The sequence below is a fragment of the Papaver somniferum genome, chromosome 1 (assembly GCF_003573695.1).
Source record: "Papaver somniferum cultivar HN1 chromosome 1, ASM357369v1, whole genome shotgun sequence".
NCBI lineage: Eukaryota > Viridiplantae > Streptophyta > Magnoliopsida > Ranunculales > Papaveraceae > Papaver > Papaver somniferum.
Genome location: NC_039358.1, coordinates 161,893,289 through 161,920,065, shown reverse-complemented (window position 1 = coordinate 161,920,065; position 26,777 = coordinate 161,893,289). Strand labels below are relative to the sequence as shown.

The following is a 26,777-nucleotide window of genomic DNA, read 5'->3' as shown; positions in this document are numbered from 1 at the left end:
GACTAAAAAAGGAGCAAAAACACAGCAAATAGCACTTCCTATCAGTATTATACATACATACTCATGGAAACCAAAAAAATTGGAAAAACTTCAAATAAAACAAAATTAGAAGAGCTTTGTATCAGTACGCCATATATGTACTGTCAATTCATACACGAAAAACAACTGTAACAAACCTAAAAAATGTTATAATGTTGAACCAATGATAAATCACAAATAACCGCTACAGTTTTAGTTACCTGTAACCCTGGGAAAACAGCATTGCTAATCGCAGATTCCATATCAACCCAAAGAACAGGATCTTTCTTGAAGAAAATCATGCCACCTCTGGGACCTCGTAATGACTGCAAATTGAAACAGAAGACATAGTAAACAACATGACCCTTAAACCTAAACCAATAAAAACAAATGTTGCTTGTGTTGGTGTCAGTAGTTGCAGTCTTGCTGACTTCATGAATGGGACTAGGTGTACCTTGTGAGTGGTGGTTGTTACAACATCACAGTATTCAAATGGGTCGGCAAGTACAGATGCAGCAACGAGACCACTTATGTGAGCCATATCCATCATGAGAAAAGCCCCAACAGAATCTGCAATCTTCAAGAAACATAGCAGGGAACGGAATTAGGTGTGCGTAATGGGTTAACTAGTCTGATTCTATGATCACTAAGAATCACAATTGTTTACAATCAAAAGATATGTGTATACCTTTCTCATTCGAGGATAATCGAAATCACGAGGATAAGCACTAGCACCAACAATGATGAGTTTTGGTCGAAAGAGGGTGGCAGTTTTCTCAAGCATATCATAATCAATAAGGCCTGCAAGTGAATTTGATAATGAATGCAAATTATCAACGAATTATAAATGAACAACAATAGACCACATAGTCATTACACAATATAAGAATGCAGAGCAGCACCTGTTGATTCATCAAGACGGTAGGGCATCGATTCAAAATAAATCGAAGTCCCAGATACCCGTATTTTAGGAGTCATAAATCCATGTGACAAGTGACCTCCATGAGGAAGATCCAGACCATGTGCCAGTTACATGAACAAATTAATACAGCCCCATATTTTGAAAAGAGAGTTGATTACATCCCTTAGGGGTTCAAAACTGATTTCAAAAAATTGGAGAGAAAGAGAAAGAGGCCTCAACTTACCATAATACGGTCATGTGGGTTGAGAAGTGCAGTGTAAACTTCAAAGTTAGCAGGAGAACCAGACAGAGGTTGGACATTAACTCCCCATTTCTTTGGGTCTAAGTGAAATGCAGCCAAATCCCTTTGTTGACAAAGTGTCTCTAGCTCATCAATGTACTCATTGCCACCATAGTACCTACATTGCAGAATGAAATGATCAAATGCATTTCAATACAAATACAGGGAAAAAATACAACATTAAGCACCATCTTTACCTTTTACCATGAAGCCCTTCTGAATACTTGTTTGTGAGACAAGAACCCACAACTTCCATCACTGCGCGAGATGTAAAATTCTCTGAAGCAATGAGCTCCAAGCTGTTAAACTGACGATTCTTCTCACTATCAATTATTGAACGTACTTCAGGGTCTGCCTAACTTGAGAAGGTAATCTATCCGCAGTAGTAGTACCCAACTTGGGAAAAAAAGTTGAAGAACCTTTAGTAAAAAGATTGGGTTGTTGTACAGCAACACCCATTATTGCAGCTCCATTGTATGCCTGCATCTTCTTCACTTCTCCTTAAACATAACAAGGAGCACTTCCTATCAGTATGCGATATATGTACTGAAGATTCATGAACTACAAATCAACAGTATGACAACAACAGGTGACAGATCTATGAAAAATAAGAGAATCGAAAGACATATTACAGTATTTCACATAAGTACTGAAGGGTAAGACTAAAAAAGGAGCAAAAACACAGCAAATAGCACTTCCTATCAGTATTATACATACATACTCATGGATCGAACCAAAAAAATTGGAAAAACTTCAAATAAAACAAAATTAGAAGAGTTTTGTATCAGTACGCCATATATGTACTGTCAATTCATACACGAAAAACAACTGTAACAAACCTAAAAACCATAAAAGCGTCAATCAAATCGATTTGATTATCAGAATACAATCAAAAAAACAAATCAAAAGAAGAAAACCGAACAAAATAATCAAACAAGATGATTAGAAAGCATACCTGGAAACAGAAAACAAATATTCTCCTCGTAAATCATAAGAATTTTATATTAGTACACCAAATATGTACTGTCAATTCATACACAAAAACAAACTGTAAAAAACCTGAAAACATAAAAACGTCAGGAAAATCGATTTCATCTTCATAATACAATCAATAGAAGAAAAACGAAAAAAATAATCAAAGAAGATGATAAGAAAACATACATGGAAACACAACAAATCTTCTTGTCGTAAGTCATAACGATGCATCTTCTTCTTCTTCTTCATTCAAAATAAGCTAGGTTTCTGTCAATACAGGATATACGTATTGTTGTTTCATACAAAAAAACAAATCTAAAAACAACAAAATGGAATAGATCAAATCTAATAACGAAATGAACCAAAAACGTGATTATTCATCTAGATCTAGTAAATAATCAAGAAATCAAACATGGAACTAGTTAGATCAAATCTAATAACGAAATGAACCAAAAACGTGATTATTCATCTAGATCTAGTAAATAATCAAGAAATCAAACATGGAGATCAAAATCTTAATCAAACACCACAACGATTAGACCATGGATCGAACAAAAAAAACTGGAAAAACTTCGAATAAAACTTGCAGAGCTCGAACAAAAAATCGTTGTGATGATTAATATCGTAAGAACAAAAAATCCACCTACCGATTACACTTGCAGAGCTCGAACTCATGAATCGAACAAGGACCTCAAATAATCTTCACTTGCAGAGCTCTTCTCTGAAAACATAAATTGAGAGAATGAAAAAGAAACGAAGGTGTTTCTTAGCTTAAAAAAACTTGCGGGGTGTTTTGAAAATTATGATAATATGTCACATGTGTCCCGCACGTGTACAAGACCTAGGCTTAAAAAATTAGGTCAAGTTTCATGTTTTTTTTTAATTATGGACCTATACTTAGTGGGCTTTAGTGGGTGGACATACCATTAACTAAGACTACCATAATAGTACCTATTGGTAATTCCTAGTTAAATAATCCCTTCTCTGCAACTTGGATTGGGGCCACCTATATTATCTATAAAAGCCAATTTCACGTGCCTATTCACGTGTCTCACCTCTCCTCCTCTCTTAAACAAACAAGAACTTTGAGAAAGCTTTCAGCTTTGTACTCTCGTTGAGTAGTTGAGACTGATATTATTTCTTTCATGAAATTTCTACTTCTAAAGTAATTTTTCCTCGCGTCTGATTCAGGAGATCGAATTTGCAGCATTTTCGTCAGGTAAGCTCTTACCTTCTCCGTTCTCATTCTCACTGAACAGTTTCTAGGGTTGAACCTGTTAGAGTTGTTAATTTTTATCTTTTTTTCCTGTTTAAATTACTGTTTCATGTTTCTGTTTTTCCATTTTGATAAGAAATGGAGTTGAACTCTAGTAATTTTGATAATATTGATTATTTGAAAGATCTAATACTACTATAGTGAATAGAAGTTTGATTCGAATTATTTCGTTCTTACTTTCCGTCTCTCTGTATTCATCTTCTTCTTAGTCATTTCTCACTTACTTTATATTTGCTTTTAAAATTTTCAAACCAAAAAAATTTATCTGTATTTTTTAATTATTAAATTTGATCTGTCTTCCTACCTTTATCGATTTCTGTGATTTGTTAATGGATCGACCCAAATCATGTTTTTTCTTTCCTCGATTTTACTTTTTCTTCTCTTTATAAAGACTAGAAAAATCAAATTCCTCCTTTGCTTTCATCATCACTACCACTACTACTTACAGATAGAAAGAGTGAGGTCTAGTTTGTCTTCCTTTACCTTTTTCTATTCAAAATTGTCAATTAAAATCAGTTTTGCTTGAAATTTTCGGCAGAGGTGGAGATTAGCTTGGAATTTCCTTCAATTTACTAGTAAGAATCTGCATTATTAGTGTTGATCCATTTATATCTTATACAGTATGTGATTCAAAGATTCAGCTTAATTAACTGTTTAAAAAAAGACAATTCTCTTGATATAGTAATTGTTCTTGGAAATATGTCTGAGATTCCCTGCTTTGTTGTCTACTCTGTCTTCTTCTTCTTCACTTAAAAAAGAATCCATACTTGGCTGTCTAACGACAGAAGAATCCGGACAGGCTAGAGAGTATTTTGACTATTTTCTATTCATTATCTATCGCATGATACTCTTTCGGTTTCGTTTTCTTCGATAAAAAGATACTTTGATCTAGTTTTTTTTTTCTTTAATCGCAGCCATTTTACATTGTAATAATCAGATAATTAATTATATAAATCATTAATGTAAGTTTTGTCTGTTTTGTTCAGCTAGTTTATCTTATTGCGTGCTGGATCCACATTTGACTGATATAGTGAACTCCTCCAATGTGAGTTTTTTAATAATTCATTTTAGTACATTGTTCTTGTGTGAGCATCTCGACAACAAGATAGATACACACTGAAGCTGGTTGACTCGTTAAGAAAATTCGGATTTTCGTGTTCAATTGAGATCTGATTTTGGTGAAGGGGAAAATTCACTCTTTCGTTTTTCACCTTGATGCCTTTGAGTTCGGGTTAAACAAATGGGGGGTTGTGTTTCAGTTAGTAGTGGTAGTAACAATGGAGATAGAGTGTCTTCCTCATGTTTGAATTCGAGATCAAATGCGCGGAGGAGAAAGAAGAGATCACTCTCGGGACGAATCACCAGTTTGCAGCACTTATCTCACATACCCAACCGGATTTTCACAAATGGGAAGAGTAAAACTTCTTGTATCTTCACTCAGCAAGGGCGCAAAGGAGTAAACCAAGATGCTATGTTAGTGTGGGAAGTAAGTTCTCTAGTAATTCTATCAAGACTGTTCACCATTACGTACATGTTAATGTGTGGTGTAAATATTAAGTATTTGCTCTGTCTGTGTACAGGATTTTGACTCAGAAGATGCAATTTTCTGTGGTATCTTTGATGGGCATGGTCCACATGGTCATCTTGTCTCTCGGAAAGTGAGGGATACGTTGCCGTCGAAGTTACTCTCATTTCTTCATTCTCAGGAGTCGAAGGGAAATCGATCAAGTATTAATTGTTTTAATAGGAAAAGCAAATTAGACCAAGGAAATTCCGAGGGGGGTATCTCTACTGAGGATCAATTGAGCTCTAAGTGGAAAGAAGCCTTTCTTAAATCATACAAATCCATGGATAAGGAGCTGAGATCCCATCCTTCCCTGGACTGCTTCTGCAGTGGCAGCACTGCTGTTACTATAGTGAAACAGGTGTGCCACATAACCATCATTCACATGTTTTTCTCTTGGTTTACCTCTACTTACCTTGCTTATTTTTCTTTAATTGTTATTGCAAGGGGTTAATTCTTTTCATGGGAAGCATTGGAGATTCTAGGGCAATTTTGGGATCCAGAGACAACAACAATACCATGGTTGCGGTGCAATTGACAGTTGATTTAAAGCCCGACTTGCCAAGTATGTTATGGTTGAAGTCAGTTTTTAACAATCCAGTGGTACCAAATGTATTTGATCTAACACATTTTCCTGTTGTTTTATCATAGAGGAAGCTGAAAGGATTAAACGTTGTAGAGGACGGGTCTTTGCTCTGCAAGACGAACCCGAAGTATGCAGAGTTTGGCTGCCATTTGATGATGCCCCGGGATTAGCAATGGCGAGAGCATTTGGGGACTTCTGTTTGAAAGATTATGGAGTGATATCTATACCAGAATTCTCTCACAGGGTACTCACAGAGATGGATCAATTCGTTGTTCTTGCATCAGATGGGGTAAGGATCTATCTGTAATTGGAGTCTTCATCTATCTGTCATTAATCAACCTGATGTATACCCAAACACCGATATGAGAATACCAGCTTAATTCATGCTATATTCTACTAACTGCATAAGCAAAACCTCTGAACAGGAACCATATGAGCACCTTTGCCTATATGAACTGTGAGGCATCATGGTTAGATGGTAACACTTGTTCCTTGCTATCTACTCGTCATGGTTGTCAATTATGATTTTTGGATAGAGAAATGAATTTGGTACTTATTACTATAAAATTGGACAGAAAGATTAGCTCAGCATGGCAAGTCGCAAAACAGTCCAAAAGAGAATCCTCATTGTCAAACATATCGCTTTCTATATAGGTAGCTCTTGGTGTTTTTTATGGTGAAGATGGAGAACATGTGGAAATTGAATAATCGATACAGAGAAGCACCAAAGGGAGATCCATTAAAAAAATTAATTATGGGATAGAACTAGCTTTAAATTCACAGGATGATTTGACAACATACCAGCCTCAGGTTAAGCAGTAGTTTTTACTTTTGTGCTTAGATCATGGTTCACTTTGAGTTGGTGCAAATTTGTCCATGAATTCGTAGAAGTCAATTATCTTTTGTTACTTTCAGTGATGGTGTTGGGAACATATTTGTGCATCCCTATTTTGTTGAACTTTACCCTGAATGCCAGTTTCCTCAAGGCAACCTAACCAGTTAATCTACTCATATACTGAGTCATGCATATGGCGATGTATAATGCACTGTCCACATGGGGTTGATATGGAAAGAAAAAAAATCACTTTCTCACTGCTTGTATGCAGTTATAGGTCACTTCCCTTTTGTCCGGAGAATCTGTGAATGGAATTATAACTCAGTTTCCCTTCATTACTTTATAAATGTAAAAACAGTTAGACAATTCAAGAAATTTCTTAGTACGCAGGACTCGGGTGTTGATTCAGTGAAAATTGAAGTACATCATCATTTAAGGTGTAGCACTGTGTTGTTAATTGCTCCTCAAACCATTGTGATGATTCATTTGCAGGTTTGGGATGTATTGAGTAACGAAGAAGTGGTCGAGATTGTCTCGACAGCTCCAACTCGGTCTTCAGCAGCACGTATACTTGTCGATGCAGCTGCCCGTGAATGGAAACTCAAGTACCCAACTTCAAAAATGGATGATTGTGCCGTTGTTTGCATGTACTTAGATGGAAAAATGGATAATGAATCAGATCTAGAAGACCAAGGAATCTGTGTGGCCACCAACCCTAACTACAGTTCTTTTACTGCAACAGAGTCAGATGAAGGTCACAACAGTGAACCAACTCTTCGAAGGAACTATACTGTCAGGTCGGCTGAAGACAGTGATCCGAATAATAGAATACAAATTGAGATCGAAGAAAAACAAAACGCAGTGAATGCAACAAGTGAAGATCAAAACTGGTCAGGATTGGAAGGTGTAACCCGAGTTAACTCACTTGTTCAGCTTCCTCGATTTTCTGGTGAAAAGCTGAACTCTTGATCTTCTTTTTTATGTGGGTGTTCTGATGGGCTATGTAATTTATTTCTTGTAACTTCATGACTTTAGTTAGGAACACCAGAGGAATCTGAAGAAGTTTTGAAATTGTTTTGTGTTAAGTATTTTTAATGTAAATGTTACTATCATTTTGTTATGTTATTATCTTTGCAGCATCATCTTTTCTTGGGGGTGTACTTTCACAGGCAAATGGGTACACTGAATTGTTCTTCGAGAACTGAATTTCCACATCAGTGTACATTCTTGATATCATTTTCATATCTGAACTTCATTTGCCCGGCTAGTTTGGGGCATATAGGGGTTATTTGGGGCCTATCACTACGTGATAAATCTAGGTAAAAGTACTAAGGTACCCTCACTTTTAAAATTTAATGATAATCTTTATATCCTTCAAAATTTAAAACCATTTCAAAACCAAAACCCATTCAAATCAATTCTTTTACGGATTTAAATTCAAACTCAAATTCATCCATCGATTCTAACAACATTGACCGATTTAAAAAAATTTCACCATCCATTTTTTTCTTAAAAATAAAATAAAATCAAACTAAACTAAACATCGTCGACTGCAACCTATACCTCTTTATTATACTTGTGATTGATTTATCTATTCAAAATTTAAAACTATAAACAATCTTGGGTTGTTGTGTTTAACATAATTTGTCGACGTTCATGTCCATACTTACCGATTCCTATGACAATCGGTCGATGTTCATGGACACGTTAATCGATTATCCTGAATGTGTTATCTGGTCGAAGAAAATTTAATCAGAATCGGTAAAGGTTAATGCCCAGATAAACCGATTATGGTATGGTAGAGATACCCGGTTTTCTGTATGTTTTTTTTATTAGAATCAGATTATGTGGATGTTCACGTAAACCGATTATATGAAACAATCGGTTTATATATGATTAGAAAAACCCGATTGTTAGAATAGGATTTTATCTATGATTCTTTAACTGATTTTGAATATCCTTCATGAATAGCGAAATACCAACCCAGAATCGGTTTATGCGTGCATGAACGTAAACCGATTTTGGTGATGTTTTCGAAAAGAAAAAAAATTATCATGTTTTGGTGATGAATCAACATTAGTTGATTTCTAGATTAATAAGATTAAACATCTATTAATAAACTAAATTAACACTAATTAATCAAAGATAAATTAGTCATTAAACAAAATAATTGAATAAGGGATGTCTCATTTTACTTCAAAATGTCTTATTTTGTTATTTAGTAACATACCCCAAACAATAGGCCTAGGCCCCAAATTAGGCAGGTTCATTTGGGACCGTACCATATTTTCTTTCTTTCGCTTGCCAAAGACTTCGTTGGGCAAATGCATGCATAAAAAATAAAGGATTTTTGATATAGTTTTATGCAAGGTTTGAAAAACACCCGTTTTTTTCCAAAAAAACACCCGTTAAAACGGTCACATCCATTTATCGTGGTCGTGAGGGTCCCCGAACCCCGTGCCTATATAATGACGATAAATAGGAAATAACGGCAGTTTTTTAGAACCGTTTTTCCGTTTTCACACACGTTATAGCTATTTTTCTAAAATTGAATTTTACGTTTTTCCATCTAAATAACATTTTAACGTAAGTTTTTTAGACCATTTTTCCCGTTTTCACGTCAGTTATAACCGTTTTTTAATAAAAAAGAATATAAAAATATTTTCTTACAATTCTTTATATTTTAAATTAAAGATCAAAAAATTACACTAATATTTTAAAAATAAAATAATAATATATAGAAAACGTTATAACAACGTTATTAGACCCGTTATAACTGTTTTCACGCACGTTGTAATTGTTAGATAGGAATTTCAAACCATAATTCTTTTTCATTTTCTATTTAACCGTTATAACTCCCGTTATTTTAGAATAACGTATAAAAAACGTGTTTTTTACCTAAATAACGCGAATTTTGTCTGAAACGTGCTCACACCCGTCAAAACGCGTTATAACGGTCACGCTCAGTGGCCGTGACCTGAGTCGTGACCTGTTTTTCAAACCTTGGTTTTATGTATCTTCTGAATAACGATAACGATGCACAGTGTTTATGCACGCACTTGAAAAACTTTGGACAGTTTTCAAAAGATGGATAAATGTTACGTAGCATGCTATTTATGCATCAACTGCATGGAGTGTATGCACGCACTTGAAAAACTTTGCACAGTTTTCGGAAAATAGATAAATGTTACTCCCTGCGTTTCCAGAAAGTGTTACTTTCACTTTTTCCAAATTGATTAGTAAAAGTAACATTTTTTCAGAAACAGAAGTAGTATGTAACATGCTATTCATCCACTGACCAATATATGTCCCTAAGAGCATCTCCAATGCGAGGGTAAAGATCTTGAATTAGTATGACACCTAGTATTTAAGACCTTTTCCACCAAAATTTCTTGTTCAATGCAAGGATGAAGGTTTTAGAAAAAGATGACATGTCTAAGTGGAGGTAAATGAGAATGTCTAAATAAGACTTTCTTCATGACCTTGGTCTTAGGTCCACATCATCACCGTGTCTCTAAATTTAAATAAAAAGGTGTAGGTAAGACCTTGAAGATTGAAGATGGACTTTAGGTCAAAAAAATTATCTTTATTTAATTTTGTTTTTTAGCAAATGACCCATCAAAAAAAGGTGATAACAAAACCTCCACCTAGGATGACCTTGCCCCTTTGCATTGGAGATGCTCTAAAAGAAACTGCTTTTTGTATTTAAAGATGAATCTTATTATTGGGGCTGCAAACTTATTGGATTTTTGGGGCTTTGGGTCATGAAATGGTAAATCCAGGAACCCTTATCCTATTATTTAATTAATGCTTAATATACCCTGAATTGAGTTAGTGTTAATTGGGGTGATTAACTAAACTAATTACGATTAGTGTACGAATTAGGATTAATCATTGCACTAATTATATGAAAATCAAAAACTTTTTTTCACCAAAATTATTTTTTCTCTTTTTTTTTTTGTGTTTGATTAAGTAGGAGGATTCTTAGGATTTTTGGTAACCTTTTTTGAAAATCAACCATCTAATATGGTGAAGCATATCCTTATATTACTCAGGATAACCTTATATATAGAGAATTTTGTTGATTCAGATCGGAAAACATCCATTAAAAATCTGGGTTTTTTTTGCAGTTTCGGCTGGGAAAACATCAAATCCCAGCCGCAACCGACAATTATTCGGCTGGTAAATGATGAACTTCCAGCCGAAAATATTGTATACGACTGGGATAACGTTGCATTCCAGTCGCAACTCGACACTTTACGGCTGGGAAAACCCAGTCGTAAGTACTCTCGGCTAGGAAAATCTTGTCGTAGACCTATACGTCTTATTTTTATATATTTTAATTATCAGAACCATCTACGGCTAGGAAAACCTAGACGCAAGTCTTAGATATAGCTGGGACGAACAAGCCATAAGTTCAATTGCGGCTGGGAAAACCTAGCTGTTTTTCAACCCGGCTGTAATTCCTTTCGGTTGGGAAAAACAATATGTAATCTAGATTCACGGTTGAGAATCTAAGAACTCCCGGTAAACACCTTCAGAAACTGTTTTTTTTACCCGAAATTCATCGAATCAGATCTTTTAACCATTCATAAGCAAAAATAAATGATGGGTTTTCTAAGTTTTTTCTTTTTATGATAATCATATTCATCATGATGAAATTATGATCATCATCTTTATCATGATCTATGAATGAGAAGATAATAGTTTTGGGTTTTCTTTATGATCATCATCTTCATCATGATTTATGAATGAGAAGAGAAGGATGAGGAGAAGATAATATATTTTGTTGTTTTTTTTTATAATCTTCATCTTCATCATGATTTGTCAATGAGAAGATAAAGAGAAGAGAAGATTATAGATTTAGGATTTTTTTTTATGAATAGTAAAATTTAGGTAAGGATATTTTTGACTTTTTCATATACCTTAGATCCCCATATCCACCTTTTGGCTACACGTATCATTTTAATCCCCCAAAATCCTATTGGGTTGAAGCCCCAATAATAGGATTCTTAAAGATTTCCAAAAAATCTTGATTTTGTTCACTCACAAGGGAGATGAATTTGTGAAAGAATTTCTTATCCAAGTGGGCTTGTTAGTTAAAAACATAATGAACAGGATGTTTGGTGCAGTGTTTGTGGTCAGCATGAAGAAACCAATGAACATTTATTATCAGAATGTAGACACGCAAGAGCAGTTTGGAGGGGAGTTAATATTAACATCGACTCAGTTAAGGCAAACTGTGGTAGTGTTTCGAATTGGTTTCTCAGCTGGTTCAAAAATTACAACACCAATACAGATGAAAAATGGTTGTATAATGTTATGATTGGTTCTTGGGTGCTGTGGAAAGATAGATGTGATGCAGCTTTTCAGGGAGTCTCTCTAAACCATATTTCCACTGTGCATAAAATAAATTATCATTTAACATCTCATTTGCATGACTCATCTAGTAACAGTCTAGGCATACATATTCAAAATATCTCTAGATGGTTACCACCTTCAGAAGGTATTCATAAACTCAATGTAGATGCATCTTTTGATCCAGATACTAATCAATTGGGCACTGGTATTGTGCTACGTAATCATACATGTATCTGCCAAGGGATTAGAGGAACATACTCTCATGGAGCATTGAGTGCGGAGGAAGGTGAATGCTGCGTTGTTTGTGAAGCTTTGCGCTGGGCACAGAATAAATAACTCACAAAGATTCAAATGGAAACAGATGCAAAAATGATATTCAATCCATAACCGGAGATGTGCTACTTATCCAGTGGGAAAACATGAACATTATTGAGGAAATCAAACACTTAGCTTCAAGCTTTTTGCTATGTAGTTTTTCTTTTACTAGCAAAGAAATGATAATCAAGTTGCTGACCACATCTCTAAATTTGTTAGGGAATCTAATAATTCACTAGTTGTTGATGACAACTTTTCTACAGATATTTGTAGTCTTTTAGATAAAGACATGAATCTTTCATCACTTGAGTGCAATAAAATTTCTCTTTTTATCAAAAAATAAATAAAAACATATATGGAAGTAATCACAATCCAATACCCACCAATATTCTGATGAGTTTTGAGTCCATTTATTTTAGAGGAATCACGTTTTCATTTCTCCTATATACCTATAATTAAACGTGGCAGTGAAACCGTATCCTGGAAAATTAATTTCACCCCCTTCAACCAAACATGCTTGTATGTTTGGATTGTGAGAAAAGTATCAAATTCCTAAGAATCATATTATGAGTGTTATGGTGCAAGTCCAGAAATTGGAACACATTGGTGGTATCTTTCACATCCCTTCACAGTTCAGACCACGTCACTCTGAAGTGGGAGTGGCTATGAAGTTGTAAAGGCCAAAACCGCTAGAAGTTATAGCACTTTGGTGTGAAACTATTTCGTACAAAAGAAAAACAGGCCCAACACGAAAAGATTTCACACTTGAACACACTAATGTTGGACAGAGCTCGAAACAATTTCACGCTGCAACATAATGTATAAAGGAGACTCGAGTTCTCGACATCCTTTTAATTTTCAACAACAATATTTTTTGATTATCCTATAATTATAGATGGATTTTGATTTCATCGGACACACTAAAATCTTCTAGGATAGGTTGCAAAAATGGTTATGATAACTTTGTTAGGACCATAATTGTCCAACCAGAAAATTCTTTGATAATATTACCAAATATGTACTGGTTGGAAAGTTTCAAGCAGCTGCTACTGATTAGGATCGAATTCTATCCGAATACGTGAATATTTGGGTGTCATACTAAAAGATCATTTTGTACATCGCAAAATAGAGCGAGCTCCCTCAAAAGTGTTGATGGTGATTTTCTGTAATATAAGAGAAGTTATTTTGGCTTCTAATTTTGTATTAGACGTATATAGTTCCTTATATAAAACCCTTGTTTCCCATGTAGTCCGGGATATATAGACTTATTTATCTACTGAGGTTTACGGGTGCATTCCAGCCGCCCTTAGAACTCATACATATTATATCTCCATCAACTAGATTCTCGATATCCATATACTGCATATATTGAAGTTCTTGGACGTTCAGTATGTGTTCAGCACTAAACTCTTACTATATATATATTTACACGTACAAATTCTTCTGGACTTTTCTTGTGTCATACATTTACAGGGTAATTCCTTGAAGTTTTTCTTGCATACTGGATTCCTACCAGTATAAATTATCCTGGACTTCTTTTCGTGTTATACATTCCCCAGCTGAATTCGTGAACGTATTCTTGGAAGTCCACTTACTGAGCTCCATACGTGACTTACATTAAATATCTACTTATGGAAATCAATTCACTAAATAGCTCATCGTAGTAACTGCTTCAATCCACCAAATCTAGCCCAAACTTGTGTTTGAAAATATGCAGCATGCTCTCTCAAGTAATATGAGTTTCATTCGCTCTTCTGTTCCATTTTGTTGTAGTGTATCTTATATTATGAAGTACCTAAGGATACCTTGTCCCTCACGCAACTTCTTTAATGGGTTTTTGGTATATTCACAGACGTTATCAGAATGCATCCTCTTAAACACGTGACCAATTTGTTTCTATACTATCGTTTTCCTATTTTGAAGCACCTCGATGACTTCATGTTTATGCTTCATAGTGCGAACGTAACTACCGAATCTGGTTGGTCAAAAGACTAGACCAATTCTCATATCTATTGGTATCATAAATGGATTAACTAGGTGTGCACATACCCTACCCATATCCGCCAACTCTACCCTACCCGCCCGTGTTTTAACCGTACCCTATCCTACCCACTATTTGACGGGTAGGATAACGGGTAAAGATTTTCTTAACCGCCGTTAGATGGGTAGGGTGACGGATAAAGCTCGAAATTATCCTACCCTATCCGCCTACCCGTCTAATACTGAAAAGACAAAGTAACCCTTGTATTGTTTTCTCCTCCTGCCTATTTTTTTGTTATTTTAAAACATAATAGGGGTAAATTACAAAGTAAATGGATTTTCTTCAACAAACAAAATGTCTTACTGCGTTTCTTTTGTGAAATAAACTTTTCGTTATTAAAAAATTTGGTTGCAGTATTCTCCTTCAACCATTTCTCCTCTACCTTACTCGATCTCATGTTCATCTTTCAGGGTCTCGTTTAGAACCCTTTAATCGGTTGGTTCAAGGTAAGATCCAACTGCAAAGTTGATTCTGTTTCATTTTATTTTTTTCCGTTAAATTGATTGAAAAAATATTAGGGTTTTTACCGTTTCATGCATGTGGCAGGATACGACCTCGAGTTGAAGTACAATTCCAAATTCATCAAAGGTTGGTTTCTTTCTGATTCGAAGTTAATTGCGAAGTTATTTGAAGTAATTTCTAGGTTTTTCTAAATTGATTTTGGGATTTTACTAAAAGTTGATTTTAATTTAGTTAGTGATCTTCTAATGTTATCAAAAACGGCTATCACGTAATCCCCAATTATGAGTAAGCTTACGATTCTGGGATTGAGGGGTTACTTTTTAACTAATTAGACTACTACTGATGATATAGGATGTCTACTGATCATATTGTATCTTACTCTTTCTTGTAATTACTTATGGATCCTTTGAAATAGTGGTTGATGAGTAAAACTGTTAAAGGTCGTTCATGGTATGATGTGAAGGTAATATGTCATAAGGTTCTTATGATATTAGTTTTCACATGCTGGTTGCTTCGTTTTCTTTTGGAATGTAAATCATCTTTCTTCTTTCTGTTAATAGATTCATTGTATGCTATGATTCAGTAACTAGGATCTTGTAGTATTCGTTTCTATTCCACATATTATGTCAGTTCGGTGTTGTGTATAAAATGTTTCGTCTTTTTTTAGAAGAATAAAACCCTTTCAAGTTTCTGTGCTTGTTGTGGCAACTGGTCTAGTAGTACTTGGAGTGGGTTTGTCTTCTTTCACTCAATTGGTGATTCTTATCATACTAGTTTTACCATGGTTAACCTTGTAGAGTTTCTAGGTTATAATGGGACTCACTGTGCTTTCATTGTCTTTTGCTCATTGTACCTTTGGGTTGCAAGAGAATAAGGTCCTGAAACTATTGGGGTTTATTATCCATCCACTTTTAAGTTGCTGCTATCATTACTACAACTCTTGATTGGATTAGTACACACTGATATTCTCTATTACTACTTTCGTTGATTAGTACAAACCTAGATTTTCTATTTTATATAAGTAACTGATTTTGAAATTTTTATGAAAAACCCTATACTACTGAAATAGAACGTGGGAATTAGGATTTCTCTGTATTCTTTTTCTTGGGTTTGTTTGCTTTGTTATATAAAACCCTCTTTGCTTCATCTATTTGATTATACTTGGTTTTCCATAATGTAAGTGTTTTGAATTAGATTGCTATGTGGCTGCCCTGATTTATTGTGTATTAACTCTTTGCTTCATCTATTTGATTATGCATACAGATATTTCTTAAGAGAAACGATGTTGTTGACCATTTTCCCTCACTTGCAATCTGCTTAGGCTTTGAACTATTAAGTACCGTTATCAGGTTTGGTTCCCTCCCTTATAGACACATTTCTTGATTTGTATCTTTGATAATTTTAGATGAATTTTCGTGTCTTTGCTTCTAGTTGTCCGTTGTTTAACATGTATGATATATGGTCAACTGTTGTTCAAGTAAATCAACTGACTTAAGTGTAGCTTATGGAACCTTTTGTCTTATAAAACAATTCTTAACATAGCTCAATAAATGAATTTAGAGAACAAAAAGTAGGTTTGTTCTATTACAGATTGTTTCAGGGAGCAGAGCTTATACCTTTTCTCTAGCTGCAGTATTCTTTACTGGTTGCAGAAGTGACTAGTGAGGAAGCATGGTTGAGATTACAGAATTGATGTCAACGAGACCTCCTATTCCCTCTCAAGATTCATATCAATCTGTGCAACAAAGGGTCAGTGTTGTTATATCTCCGCCACCTCCACCTCCACCATCTTCTCAACCTGAGGTCAGGGAAAGTATGAAGCGGAACAGAACATCTTCGGTGTGGGAGCATTTCCAAAAGAGTGTTGATGAAGCTGGTATTAAATGGGGGAAATGTAACTACTGTGAAGGTGGTAAATATAGGGCTGGTGGTAAGAAGTATGGCACATCAAATTTGAACTGGCATTTGACCAAGTGTCGGAAGTATATGGAGTCACTAGAAGCTGCGCAGTTGGACTCTCTCGGTCAACCTAGCAATCTGGGAGATCAGCAGCAAACAGTTGGGGTTACATTCTGTCAAGATGGATGTAGGAGAGCCTTTATAAAGTTCATCATCACAGATGAACAGTCTTTCCGAATGGTTGAAGGAGAAGGATTTATAGCATTTTGTAGATATCTTGAGCCGAGGTTCAAACTTCCATCGCGGATGACCGTCTATCGTGATATCTGTGGACTGTTTTTGAGTGAAAAGAACAATTTGGTGAACTATTTCAAGTCGAAAAAGGTTAGAGTTTGTCTCACAACCGATACATGGACATCCATTCAGAACTACAACTACATGGTGGTTACTTCCCACTTCATCGATGACCACTGGAAGTTACACAAAAGAATAATATGTTTCTGTCAAATTACTAGTCATGGAGGTGAGCATATTGGAAGAGCATTGGAGAAATGTTTGATAGAGTGGGGTCTTGAGAGAGTGTTCACCATCACGCTCGATAATGCATCTGCAAATAAAAAAACAATTGAATATGTCCAAGAGAAAGTTGTAAGTTGGGGATCGTCAATTGTAGGAGGTAAACATTTACATGTAAGGTGTGCTGCCCACGTATTAGCTTTAGTTGTTAAGGATGGGTTGAAGAAATATCATACTTCAGTGAGCAGAATCAGGTCGGTGGTTAAATACGTCACGGCCTCTCCTGCTAGAATAAAGAAATTCTTAGATGCCTTATTTCTTGAAAGAATGGAATACAAAAAGGGATTAGTGTTAGACGTGAAAACAAGATGGAACTCCATTTACTTGATGTTGGATGCAGCAGAAAAATACGAAAAAGTCTTTATAAGGCTAGGAAGATCTGATAAATCATTTCGTGAGAGGTTTATCTTCGATATTCCCGATGAATCAGTAATGGGTGTTAATGTTGATGATATTGACAGTACTGATTTTCTTGATGAATCCAGTTCTTCTGATTCTGATGCTGATGAAGTTCCCTTATCTGGTCGAAGAAAAGCCAAGAAGAAAAAGCCTCGCGTGCATGCTCCTGAAAAGTATGACTGGGTTAATGCTCGAGTCCTAGTTCAGTTTCTACAGGTATTTTAAAGATTTTATCAGTAGTTTATATTTCGTTCTTTGGTTAGTTTGTCAGTAGTTTATATTTCGAAGCTTCTTGCATCTTGCAAAGCATGATAAGAGAGTCTTGAAGATCTAAAGCACCTCTCAAAAGATCTCTTGCAATATCATCTGAATGCTGCCCATTCATAATGCTCCCATTTGACCATGAATCAATCATATGGTTTAGATTTTGAGCTCCTCTCGAAACCAAATTACGTCTTTTTTTGGATTTTTTGATTCGCACAATTCGACCCGACACCCCAATTTTATTCATTCTAAGAATGCCTTAAAATTTCTTTGCTGGAATTCAATTATTTCGTTTCATATCTGTGATGTCTATTTGCCATTAATTCTACGGATTTGTTGCAATGAGGAGTAAGTATTTGCCAGATGTCAGGTCTCAATGATCCATAAGAATATCTGAGCAAAAATTTATTTACAATTTTACCCTGCTGATATAGACTGTAAGAACAAACATTGGACGCTGTTATGTTTGTTAGGTTTATGTTTTAGTTCTTGGATATAAAATGACACAAACCTTTACAAAAAATGGATGCATGGAGTTTGGCATGATAAAATTAGTTTGGCTTCAGAAACATTTAAAAAACAGAAACAAGGTTATAGTTCACAGTATTGGTTGGACTATTTTCTCTATTTTGGTTAGTTACAAATGGAAGGGGTTTATAATAACTAGATGTCACTACAGGCAGAGTGATCTCAAATTCATTTTTTTTTCGTGCTCATGTATTCTACAGCTAAGTAAGACGCATAGGTTTCTTCTTCATGAGTTTTGTTGGGCGATGTTTTTGTTCTATAGTGTAAAGAAGGCTGTTATATGTACTCATTGCTGTTGATGTTCTTGGTAATTCTTTCACTCAGATGAACTGCTTTTCTTGGTCTTGCAATAATATGTGGTTGTCTAGATGTTTTGGTCTTTGCTTACGAGTTAATATGATCTGTATATGAAGTTTCAATAACAATAAAAACTGTTTCTACATGTATTTTTTGAAGCCACTGTTGAGTTTTCTGGTTCTACGTATGTCACTTCGCATACATTTTTGGGGGAAATTTGTGATGTACGTGGAGAGTTAAAAGAATGGCAAAATGCTCATCATGATCCTCACTTAAGCCATATGGGTGAGAAGATGTTACTTAAATACAACAAGTATTGGGGTGAGCATAAGAACATGAATCATTTATTGTTTATTGCTGTGCTTCTTGACCCAAGAGAAAAAGAACGTGGACTGCAAGTAATACTAGAAGACCTGATTGTGCATGATATTCCTTGGACGAAACAAAGATTGGTAAACAATTGGTTAGATGAAGTGAAAAAGGATTTTAATGAATTATTCACAGCTTATAAGGCAGAATATATAGGTGTAGGAAGTGTGTTAGCCACGTCGGAGTCTGTAGGTGATACTGGTGGTAGTCCTAGTCAAGAGAGTTGTAGTTCTACGTCACATAGAAAGAGAAGACATAAGGCCCATAGACAAGAACGTAAAACACAGTTATCTATAACGGAGGATGTTGACAAATCATAGGTGGACATATACTTATCGGAACAGATTTACTCACCAACAAAAGACAACAAAAATGGTTCGAAGTTTGATATACTCACTTGGTGGAAAATCAATGCTGCAAGATTTGATATTCTATCACTTATAGCAAGAGATATACTTGCTATTCCCGTCTCTTCAGTTGCAAGTGAATCTGCTTTCAGTACTGGAAAGCGAATACTTGGTCATTTCCGAAGTTCTTTAAAACCCCGAACTGTGGAAGCATTGATTCTCCTACAAAACGGGTTAAGGACACCAATTGATATGGATCCATCTACATTTGGATCTGAAGATAAGGAGGATGACGTCTTAGAATCAGGTATACAACTTTCCTACATTTGGGTTTCCTTACTCTTTTGTTTGCTTTTCTTAATCTGTCTTCACTATGTTTGCGAAACGACTTAGTTGGCATTTTCTTTATCTGTCTGTATCCATTTGTGCTTCTTTATGGGAAGTACTGGTGGAAGTTTGAATGTTGTTTAGAACTTTCCATTTCTAGTCAAGGAACTTGCATGTTAAACGGAAACACGCTACCGTGCTCAGTTGATAATTTGTCACAACTTTAGTTGCTTACTTTTGTACGTTGAGCCACTCGAGCTGATGTTGTTCTTGGCATGTGTTGAAGTCTAATTTTGCCATCTCCAGATTAGTATTGTTACTCACACCTGGCAACCTGATTAGTGATTATATATGTTGAATGAGTACTTAGTTCACTAAGCAAACAAACAAACAAAAATGTTAGTAGTAAATATATTTATATAAAAACCTGTATAGTGTTTTGGAAATCCAGACGTCATTCTCCCCTCCATATTGGTCTATGTAAAATCGAGCTTCAATACGGGGTAAACTAGCCTACCATGGAACCTCTAGGGTGTATCCAACCTAAATTTTAGATTTTATGATATCAGAAATTGTCGAGAGCAGCAATGTGATATTTCACTAAAATTTGGAAAACTTATGCATGTGTATACTTATAAATATCTTTAAAACAACACTTGATATTGTGATATTACTTGATATTGTGACTGAACCAAAAGTCTGAACTTGTTGTGATATTGTATTCCATAGTAGGATGTTGTGATATCTCTTACTTGATGTTGGTATTATGACTGAACTTTGAATCAAATCGTTCACTATTATGACTGAATCTAACAAGAGATAACTTGTATGCAGATTTATTTGGTGATCTTAGTACTTATTCCATCATCGTAGATGATGATTGAAGAAGAAGGTCAATATGAAGAGCTTTTGGTGATGATACTGTTATATGAAGAATACAACTCTTTTCTTGAGAATACTTTTGTTTGTACATTTTTTATGGTTATGCTTTTGTTTCTAAATTCATCGTTGGTCTTCTTTACATGTTTATACTTGTGGTTGAGGCTCTGTTGAGATGGAAGGAGCAGGCTTGAAATTTTGTATTGCAGGTGATATAGAGGGTTATACCCGCCACCCTACCCTACCCGACCCGCCAGAGAATGGGTTGGGTAGGATCTTACCCGTTTAATGGCGGGTAGGGTGGCGGGTAAAAAATTTCTTACCCGCCAGTAAACGGGTAGGGTGGCGGGTATAGGCCATATCCTACCCACCTTACCCGTTGTGCAGTCCTAGGATTAACCACGTATAAATAATTTTAGATTGTTATAAGATAAGGCTATGCATCCCAACTTTCAAAGGTATCTTGTTTCAGTATAAAACAATTACGTAGCAAGCGCATCCTCTTCTTGGTTTTATTAATGGCCGAAAATGCAGTAGCTACTAAATTATGTGGCCAATTAGACATCTCGATTGATTAAAAATACTCTACAAACAATCCAATACAGTTGTTACAACTGTACACCCACTACTTAGTAACTACTGATTTCAATGACCAATTAGACACCTCGTTTAGCTATTTCAAGCTTGGAAAAAGTGTGAAATGTCAAGTCTTATGGCGTTCATATTGGGGTGATCCATATTTTTGCAAGACATGTTCCAAGATTTCATTGAAGATAGCTTGGGATCCAAACGGAAAAGGCAATCCGGTTGGCACTCAGCTCAAATCGAGATATCGCTCAATCTGCCAGAAAATACTAATCGGATTACCACAAAACTTTATTCGTATTAGCACTCAATATGAACCATTGATGTAAAAAAATTCAAGAAAGATCCAAAGGATTAGAGTGAGTGGCAATCGGATTAGCGTTTTGTGGAAATCTGTTTAGCATCTTATAGAAATCTGACTGGTGTTTTACACCAAACTTGGAAGATAAAATTCTCCCCTCGTCAGACTTACACTTTCATGATCTATTCCAAATGATGGAGGTGGAAAGGAACTGGGAAGATGGAATTCTTCCGTCATAAGACTTGCTCTGAATGGCATTTCGTTTTCAAGAATGAACCTTTTTTTTAGAATGAATTTTCTTCGGTTGCAGTTCACTTTCTGGAAAAACTCTTTTTTGTCGCAGTGCAGTTTCAAGAATAAATGTTTTCTTTTTTTTTCTCACTTCATTTTGGAATGAACTTTCTTTTATGACATTTTTTAGGGGTGAAATATTTTTTTATGGATGATAAACTCTTATTTGGTCATATTTGTTAGATTTAAGAGAAATCTTGTTAAAAAAAATGATACACAAAAAAATTGTAGTTTACAACGTTCTTTACTACCTATAGTTCTTGAAAAGAGAAAAAAAAAAGATGGAGATATTGAAATGACGAGGGTACCAAGTTGGTGTGCTTGGGAACGACACACAAAAGACTTGCAAGTATACAAGGTCAAGTTTTAGTATAGAAAGTAAGAATGGGATCAGTCCACAGGGAGTGGGAGCATACAAGAAATTATCCTAAGCTATCAATGGGTGCAAAGCACTATGGCAGTGAGCAAGGCAAGGTAATATGGCAGATGCAAAGAACCAAAACAGTTAACAAACCAAAGCAGTTAACACAAGATGGCAAAACAGCAAAGATTAAATGGCAGAGGATATAAAATAAAAATAGCAGGGAACCAAGGCTGTAAGCCAAGGGCAGGGGGAGTTTTTGCACTGATTTCAGTGCATAACAGCTTCAAAATGCAAGAAAAACAGTGAAGGAAAGTAAATTTAGCAGGGAACAAAATAGAACTGAAATTATAAGTGATTGTAAAGGATTTGTGGTTAATCCAAGGCTTAGAATCCACCTTGTGTCCTAATCAAACAACATATTTCTAGGTTGAGTTGAATATCCTATGCATACATCTAGAAATGGAAGAGAACTAACTTGCTCATTAGTTTGCCCCTAGTATTGACTGTCTTTTGACAGAACAGTCAATCACAGGCACTATGAGCATTAGTTTCTTCCAATTGCTCAAGCAAAACAGGGCATGGAGTTAACTATCCTAGCAACTTGTCATTTGACAGTGCATAAGGCTTCAACTGAGCCTTAGCTTAATGCTACTTAGCTCATGCTCAACATATTACATACACAAGCATTCATCATACAAGATAATTCAAACACAACACACAACATTCAAAAATCAACTGTGATAAAGGGACTGAATTTGAAATTGTAATGAAAATTTCTTCAAATGTCTACTGGCTAGTCCAGAGATGCCGAATTTTACAACCCCTAACACCCTTTTATAGTTACAACAAAAAAATTCCAAAATCCCCAAATCAGTGAAATTAGGGTTTTACAAAAAATCCTTACCTAATCTCTGAAAACGATTGATAGCTCTCACCCATGCTTCCTTGTCGTCTGCTGATGCTACCCATGCCTTCGATTTATCCTCTAACCTCACCTATTTCATCAACTCCTAACCTAGTGTTCCTGTGAGATGAAACGATTAGGAGGTGATGTAATAAGTGGCTAGAAAAGTATGTCTTGGTTGTTAGAAGTGATGATGGCTCGAGTGGTGGTGGTTGAGTGATTTGGGGGGAGAAGATGGTGGTGATTGAGTGATTTGGGGGAGAAGATGGTGGTGATGGAGACAGCGTCGCTGTTGCAGAAGAGGGGAAGAAGGAGATGGCTCGATGGGTTTTGGGCTAGGGTGTGTTTGTTTTGGGTATAGGGTTAGGTTGTTCGAGTGTGAGGCGGGTACAACAAATCTTGATGTCTTGCGAAGCTGAGCCGTGGGATAATATCTTCTGGGACGGATCTAACGGCGAGATGGAGACAGATCAAGAGCGACCGTTGGATGCCTGATACAACGAAACTGACGGCTCAAGATGGAGTTAGGTGCTGTAGTGTTAGACAGGATCTTCAGACTTTGATGTAATGGCGATGCTGCGACCGTAGGATGCTGAGATGATCCAATCTGACGGCTAGAAATGGAAACGGGTATGGATATAGGAAATGGACTTGGGTGAGGGTTTTGGGCATTGGGTATGCCAAGCCCATATCTTCTTTAAGAACAATTCTTCCTCTTCAAGACCACTTCTAGCCTTTTGGTCTTGTGCACAACATTCTTCGCGGCTTCCTTGTGTAATTCCTCCCGGCTTTTCACTACTTTTCTGCTCTTTTCGCTCCGCTATTCATCCAAACTTTATTTATTACCTAAAAATACAAAATTAATTAATAAAAATATTTATTCTTGAAAACAATGAAAATACAGAATATGGGATAAAATGTAGAATTAATGCACAAAAGATGAGTTAAATGCCAAAAAAAATATATAGAAATATGCACTTTTTAGCACTCATCACAAGTACACCACAATATTTTCGATACCAACTTATATGACAGATACCTTGCATGATCTAATATAGACAGATACTATCAAGAAGATAACAACCACAAGGTATACACTTGGTATATAGAATAAGTATCGAAACCGAACCTAACTATAAGGATCAAACCCAAGTGTTTTGTATTAACGTACAAAATGTATTTACTTTTAATTACAACTAAAATAATTATTATAAGTGCGGAAACAAAAAGTAAATAAAACAACACAAGATTTTGTTAACGAGGAAACCGCAAATGATGAAAAACCCAGAGATCTAGTCCAGTTTTAGATACTTTCATAATTAAGACGCTATAAAAAGACTACTACCAACTTTATGTATTTGAGACCAAGTAAACTGACCCTAGTTACCTAGTGTTAGAGCAGTGCTCGGTCGAACTCGCAAGCGTTGTTATCTCAAGCTTGTTTGTCAAGTTTAGTTGCCAAAACTATAAGTCTTGAAATCTAGTCTACTTATAGCTAAGTCTCAGACTAGGATAGAAAGTGTAGTTGATCTATATACTCCACGACGTTCACCATGCAAAGACGAAGAACTACTCAAGGAACTGGTGGATCTTCATCGACAAAAAGGTATGTGGATACTTGAACTTATCTATCACTCAAAAGTCTATTTACTCTATCTCCTATCTTGAGACAAAAGTCGTATTGCTATATATACTTCGATTATACACATTTGCTATTTTGAGCCGAGTTTATTGGTGGGCCCGGGAAAGTGTATAAAATTGAAGAGCAATGAAAACGGGCCTACAGTAATACCGCAAGTGCACGGTCGTCGGTTGTAGCTCGTGCAAGTACGGGTCGATCCACAGAGACTGGGGGTGTTTGGAGTTTCTAGCTATTTGGGCTCTAAATTGCTATTGGGCTTCTAATTGTGCTTTGGGCATAGTGGGTTTGTTTGTAATGATGAAGTGCTTTAGGCCTTGGGCCTTTGAATGATTTTGGAATGAACTGTGAACTTGGGCTTAACAGTTCAATTGTGAACTGGGCTTGGGTTTTTTTTGAGTTGCACTGGGCCTTGGACTGACAGTGACTGAGAATTGGGCTCAATGTCTTTTGATGTGAACTGGACTTGTAGCCCAGAATTGAACTGGACCTGGAGCAGCAGCAGTGGTGGCTTCAGCTGCAGCAAAAGCAGTGCACAGCAGCAGCAGAAGCAGCTGGGGGAGAACAAGGCAGCAGAGCACTAGGCCAAGGTAAAACATGGATATTTACAATGGCAAAAGCAAACAGCACAAGAGTATTATGAGAAGGTGACAGAACAATGAAACTAAACAAAGAACGATGGAACCAAGGCCTAAGCCAAGGGCAGGGGTGTGAAGAAGTAACAAAACAGTTAAGTTGCAAGTGACTGTGAAAAAAAAATGTGGGTTAAGCTAAGGCTTTGAATCCACCCTTGTGTCCTAGCCAAACAATGTGATCCTAGGTTGAGTTGAAAATCCTATGCATACATCTAGAATGGGAGGAAAACTAATTTGCTCACTAGTTTGCCCCTAGCATTGACTGTCTTTTGACAGAACAATCAATCACAGGCACTATGAGCATCAATCTCTTCCCATTGCTCAATCAAAACACTGCACTAAGGCTCTAACCTAGCATTCCACTATCAGACAGTGCACTAAAGCTTCATCTGAGCCTCAGCAGTGAACTCAGAACATAATTAACACTACAATGGAACTAAACATGATCATGTGAAATAACATAGCATTTAAACAACTAAACAATGAATGAAAATTGCAAATGAAGAACCCTAAAAATTAACAGTGATATCAAATTGACATTGAGAATTAAATTAACCCAATTAGGGGGTTTCTCGGATGACCCAAGAACAACCTTTAACATCCTACATCACTTCCCTTTTATAGCTTACAACAAAACCCTAAATTTCTACAAACCCTAATTTGAAAATCCCCAAATCAGCAGGATTAGGGTTTCGAGAATAACTAAAATTAACTCACCCTCTGATGCAAATAGACTCGACCCATGCTTCTTCTGACCTTCCTGCTCCTCTCTCATGCTTCAATTGACGCCTCTGCTGCTCTAATTGTTCCCTAGTTCGAGTTATTTTACTCACCCCAAAACCTAGGGTTTCAGTGGTTGTGAGATGGGGAAAATAACTAGGCTAGGGAGATGGGTTTGAGGTGGTGTCGGGGTATGGAGATGGTAGTGAGGCAGAGGGTGGCAGTGGACATGGAAGAGAGGCAGGAGCAGAGCTCGACTGCAACTGTCGGGGGAAGAAGAAAGATTTTGGGGAAAAAAGATTTGGGGAAGAAGAGCTTGTTTGGGTGAAGTCGATGGTTTTGGATGCTAGGGTGTTGAGCGGGTGTAGCGAACTTTGATGATCTGCGACAAGGAGCGATGGATGGGAAGATGGTAGGTGGATCCAACGGAGATACGGAGGTAAGCGTGGAGCGACCGTCGGATGAAGGGATGTAGCAAAACGGACGACCCAAGATGGAGATGGGCGTTGCGATGTAAAGCGGGGGCTTCGGAGTTTGATGTGCGATGATGGAGCGACCGTAGGATGCTGAAATGCTTCGATCTGACGGCTGAAATCCGAGACGGGCTTGGATAGTGGAAATGTGTTTGAGTAAGGGTTTTGGGCCTTGGGTATGCCAAGACCATATCTTCTTTAAGGACAATTCTTCTTCTTCAAGCCCACTTCTAGCCTTTTGGTCTTGTGCACAACATTCTTCGCGGCTTCCTTGTGTAATTCCTCCCCGCTTTTCACTACTTTTCTGCTCTTTTCCGCTCTGCTATTCATCCAAACTTTATTTAT

At 36.3% G+C, this 26,777-nt stretch overlaps 2 protein-coding genes across 4 annotated transcripts; one reads left to right on the top strand and one right to left on the bottom strand.

Moving 5' to 3' along the window:
• Positions 1–245: 245 nt before the first annotated feature.
• Positions 246–1,569, bottom strand: LOC113333776 (serine hydroxymethyltransferase 3, chloroplastic-like; the record flags this gene model as incomplete). The annotated part of the gene is made up of 6 exons (XM_026580184.1): positions 246–344; positions 473–595; positions 707–819; positions 921–1,038; positions 1,164–1,338; positions 1,418–1,569. Coding segments are annotated over 6 exons (780 nt in total), but the record flags the coding sequence as incomplete, so codon positions are not given.
• Positions 1,570–3,268: 1,699 nt separating this feature from the next.
• LOC113306061 (probable protein phosphatase 2C 1) lies at positions 3,269–7,598 on the top strand. 3 transcript variants are annotated; one of them, XM_026555056.1, is made up of 7 exons: positions 3,284–3,414; positions 4,010–4,046; positions 4,458–4,957; positions 5,052–5,396; positions 5,483–5,600; positions 5,687–5,910; positions 6,949–7,598. In XM_026555056.1, exons 3-7 carry the CDS (start codon positions 4,712–4,714, stop codon positions 7,423–7,425), a joined length of 1,410 nt encoding a protein of 469 aa, XP_026410841.1. In that variant the 5' UTR covers positions 3,284–3,414; positions 4,010–4,046; positions 4,458–4,711; the 3' UTR covers positions 7,426–7,598. The 3 variants fall into 3 exon arrangements, with proteins under 3 accessions (XP_026410832.1, XP_026410841.1, XP_026410837.1); XM_026555047.1 differs by lacking the exon at positions 4,010–4,046 and having other exon boundaries at positions 3,269–3,414; XM_026555052.1 differs by lacking the exon at positions 3,284–3,414 and having other exon boundaries at positions 3,890–4,046.
• The last annotated feature ends 19,179 nt before the right edge of the window (positions 7,599–26,777 follow it).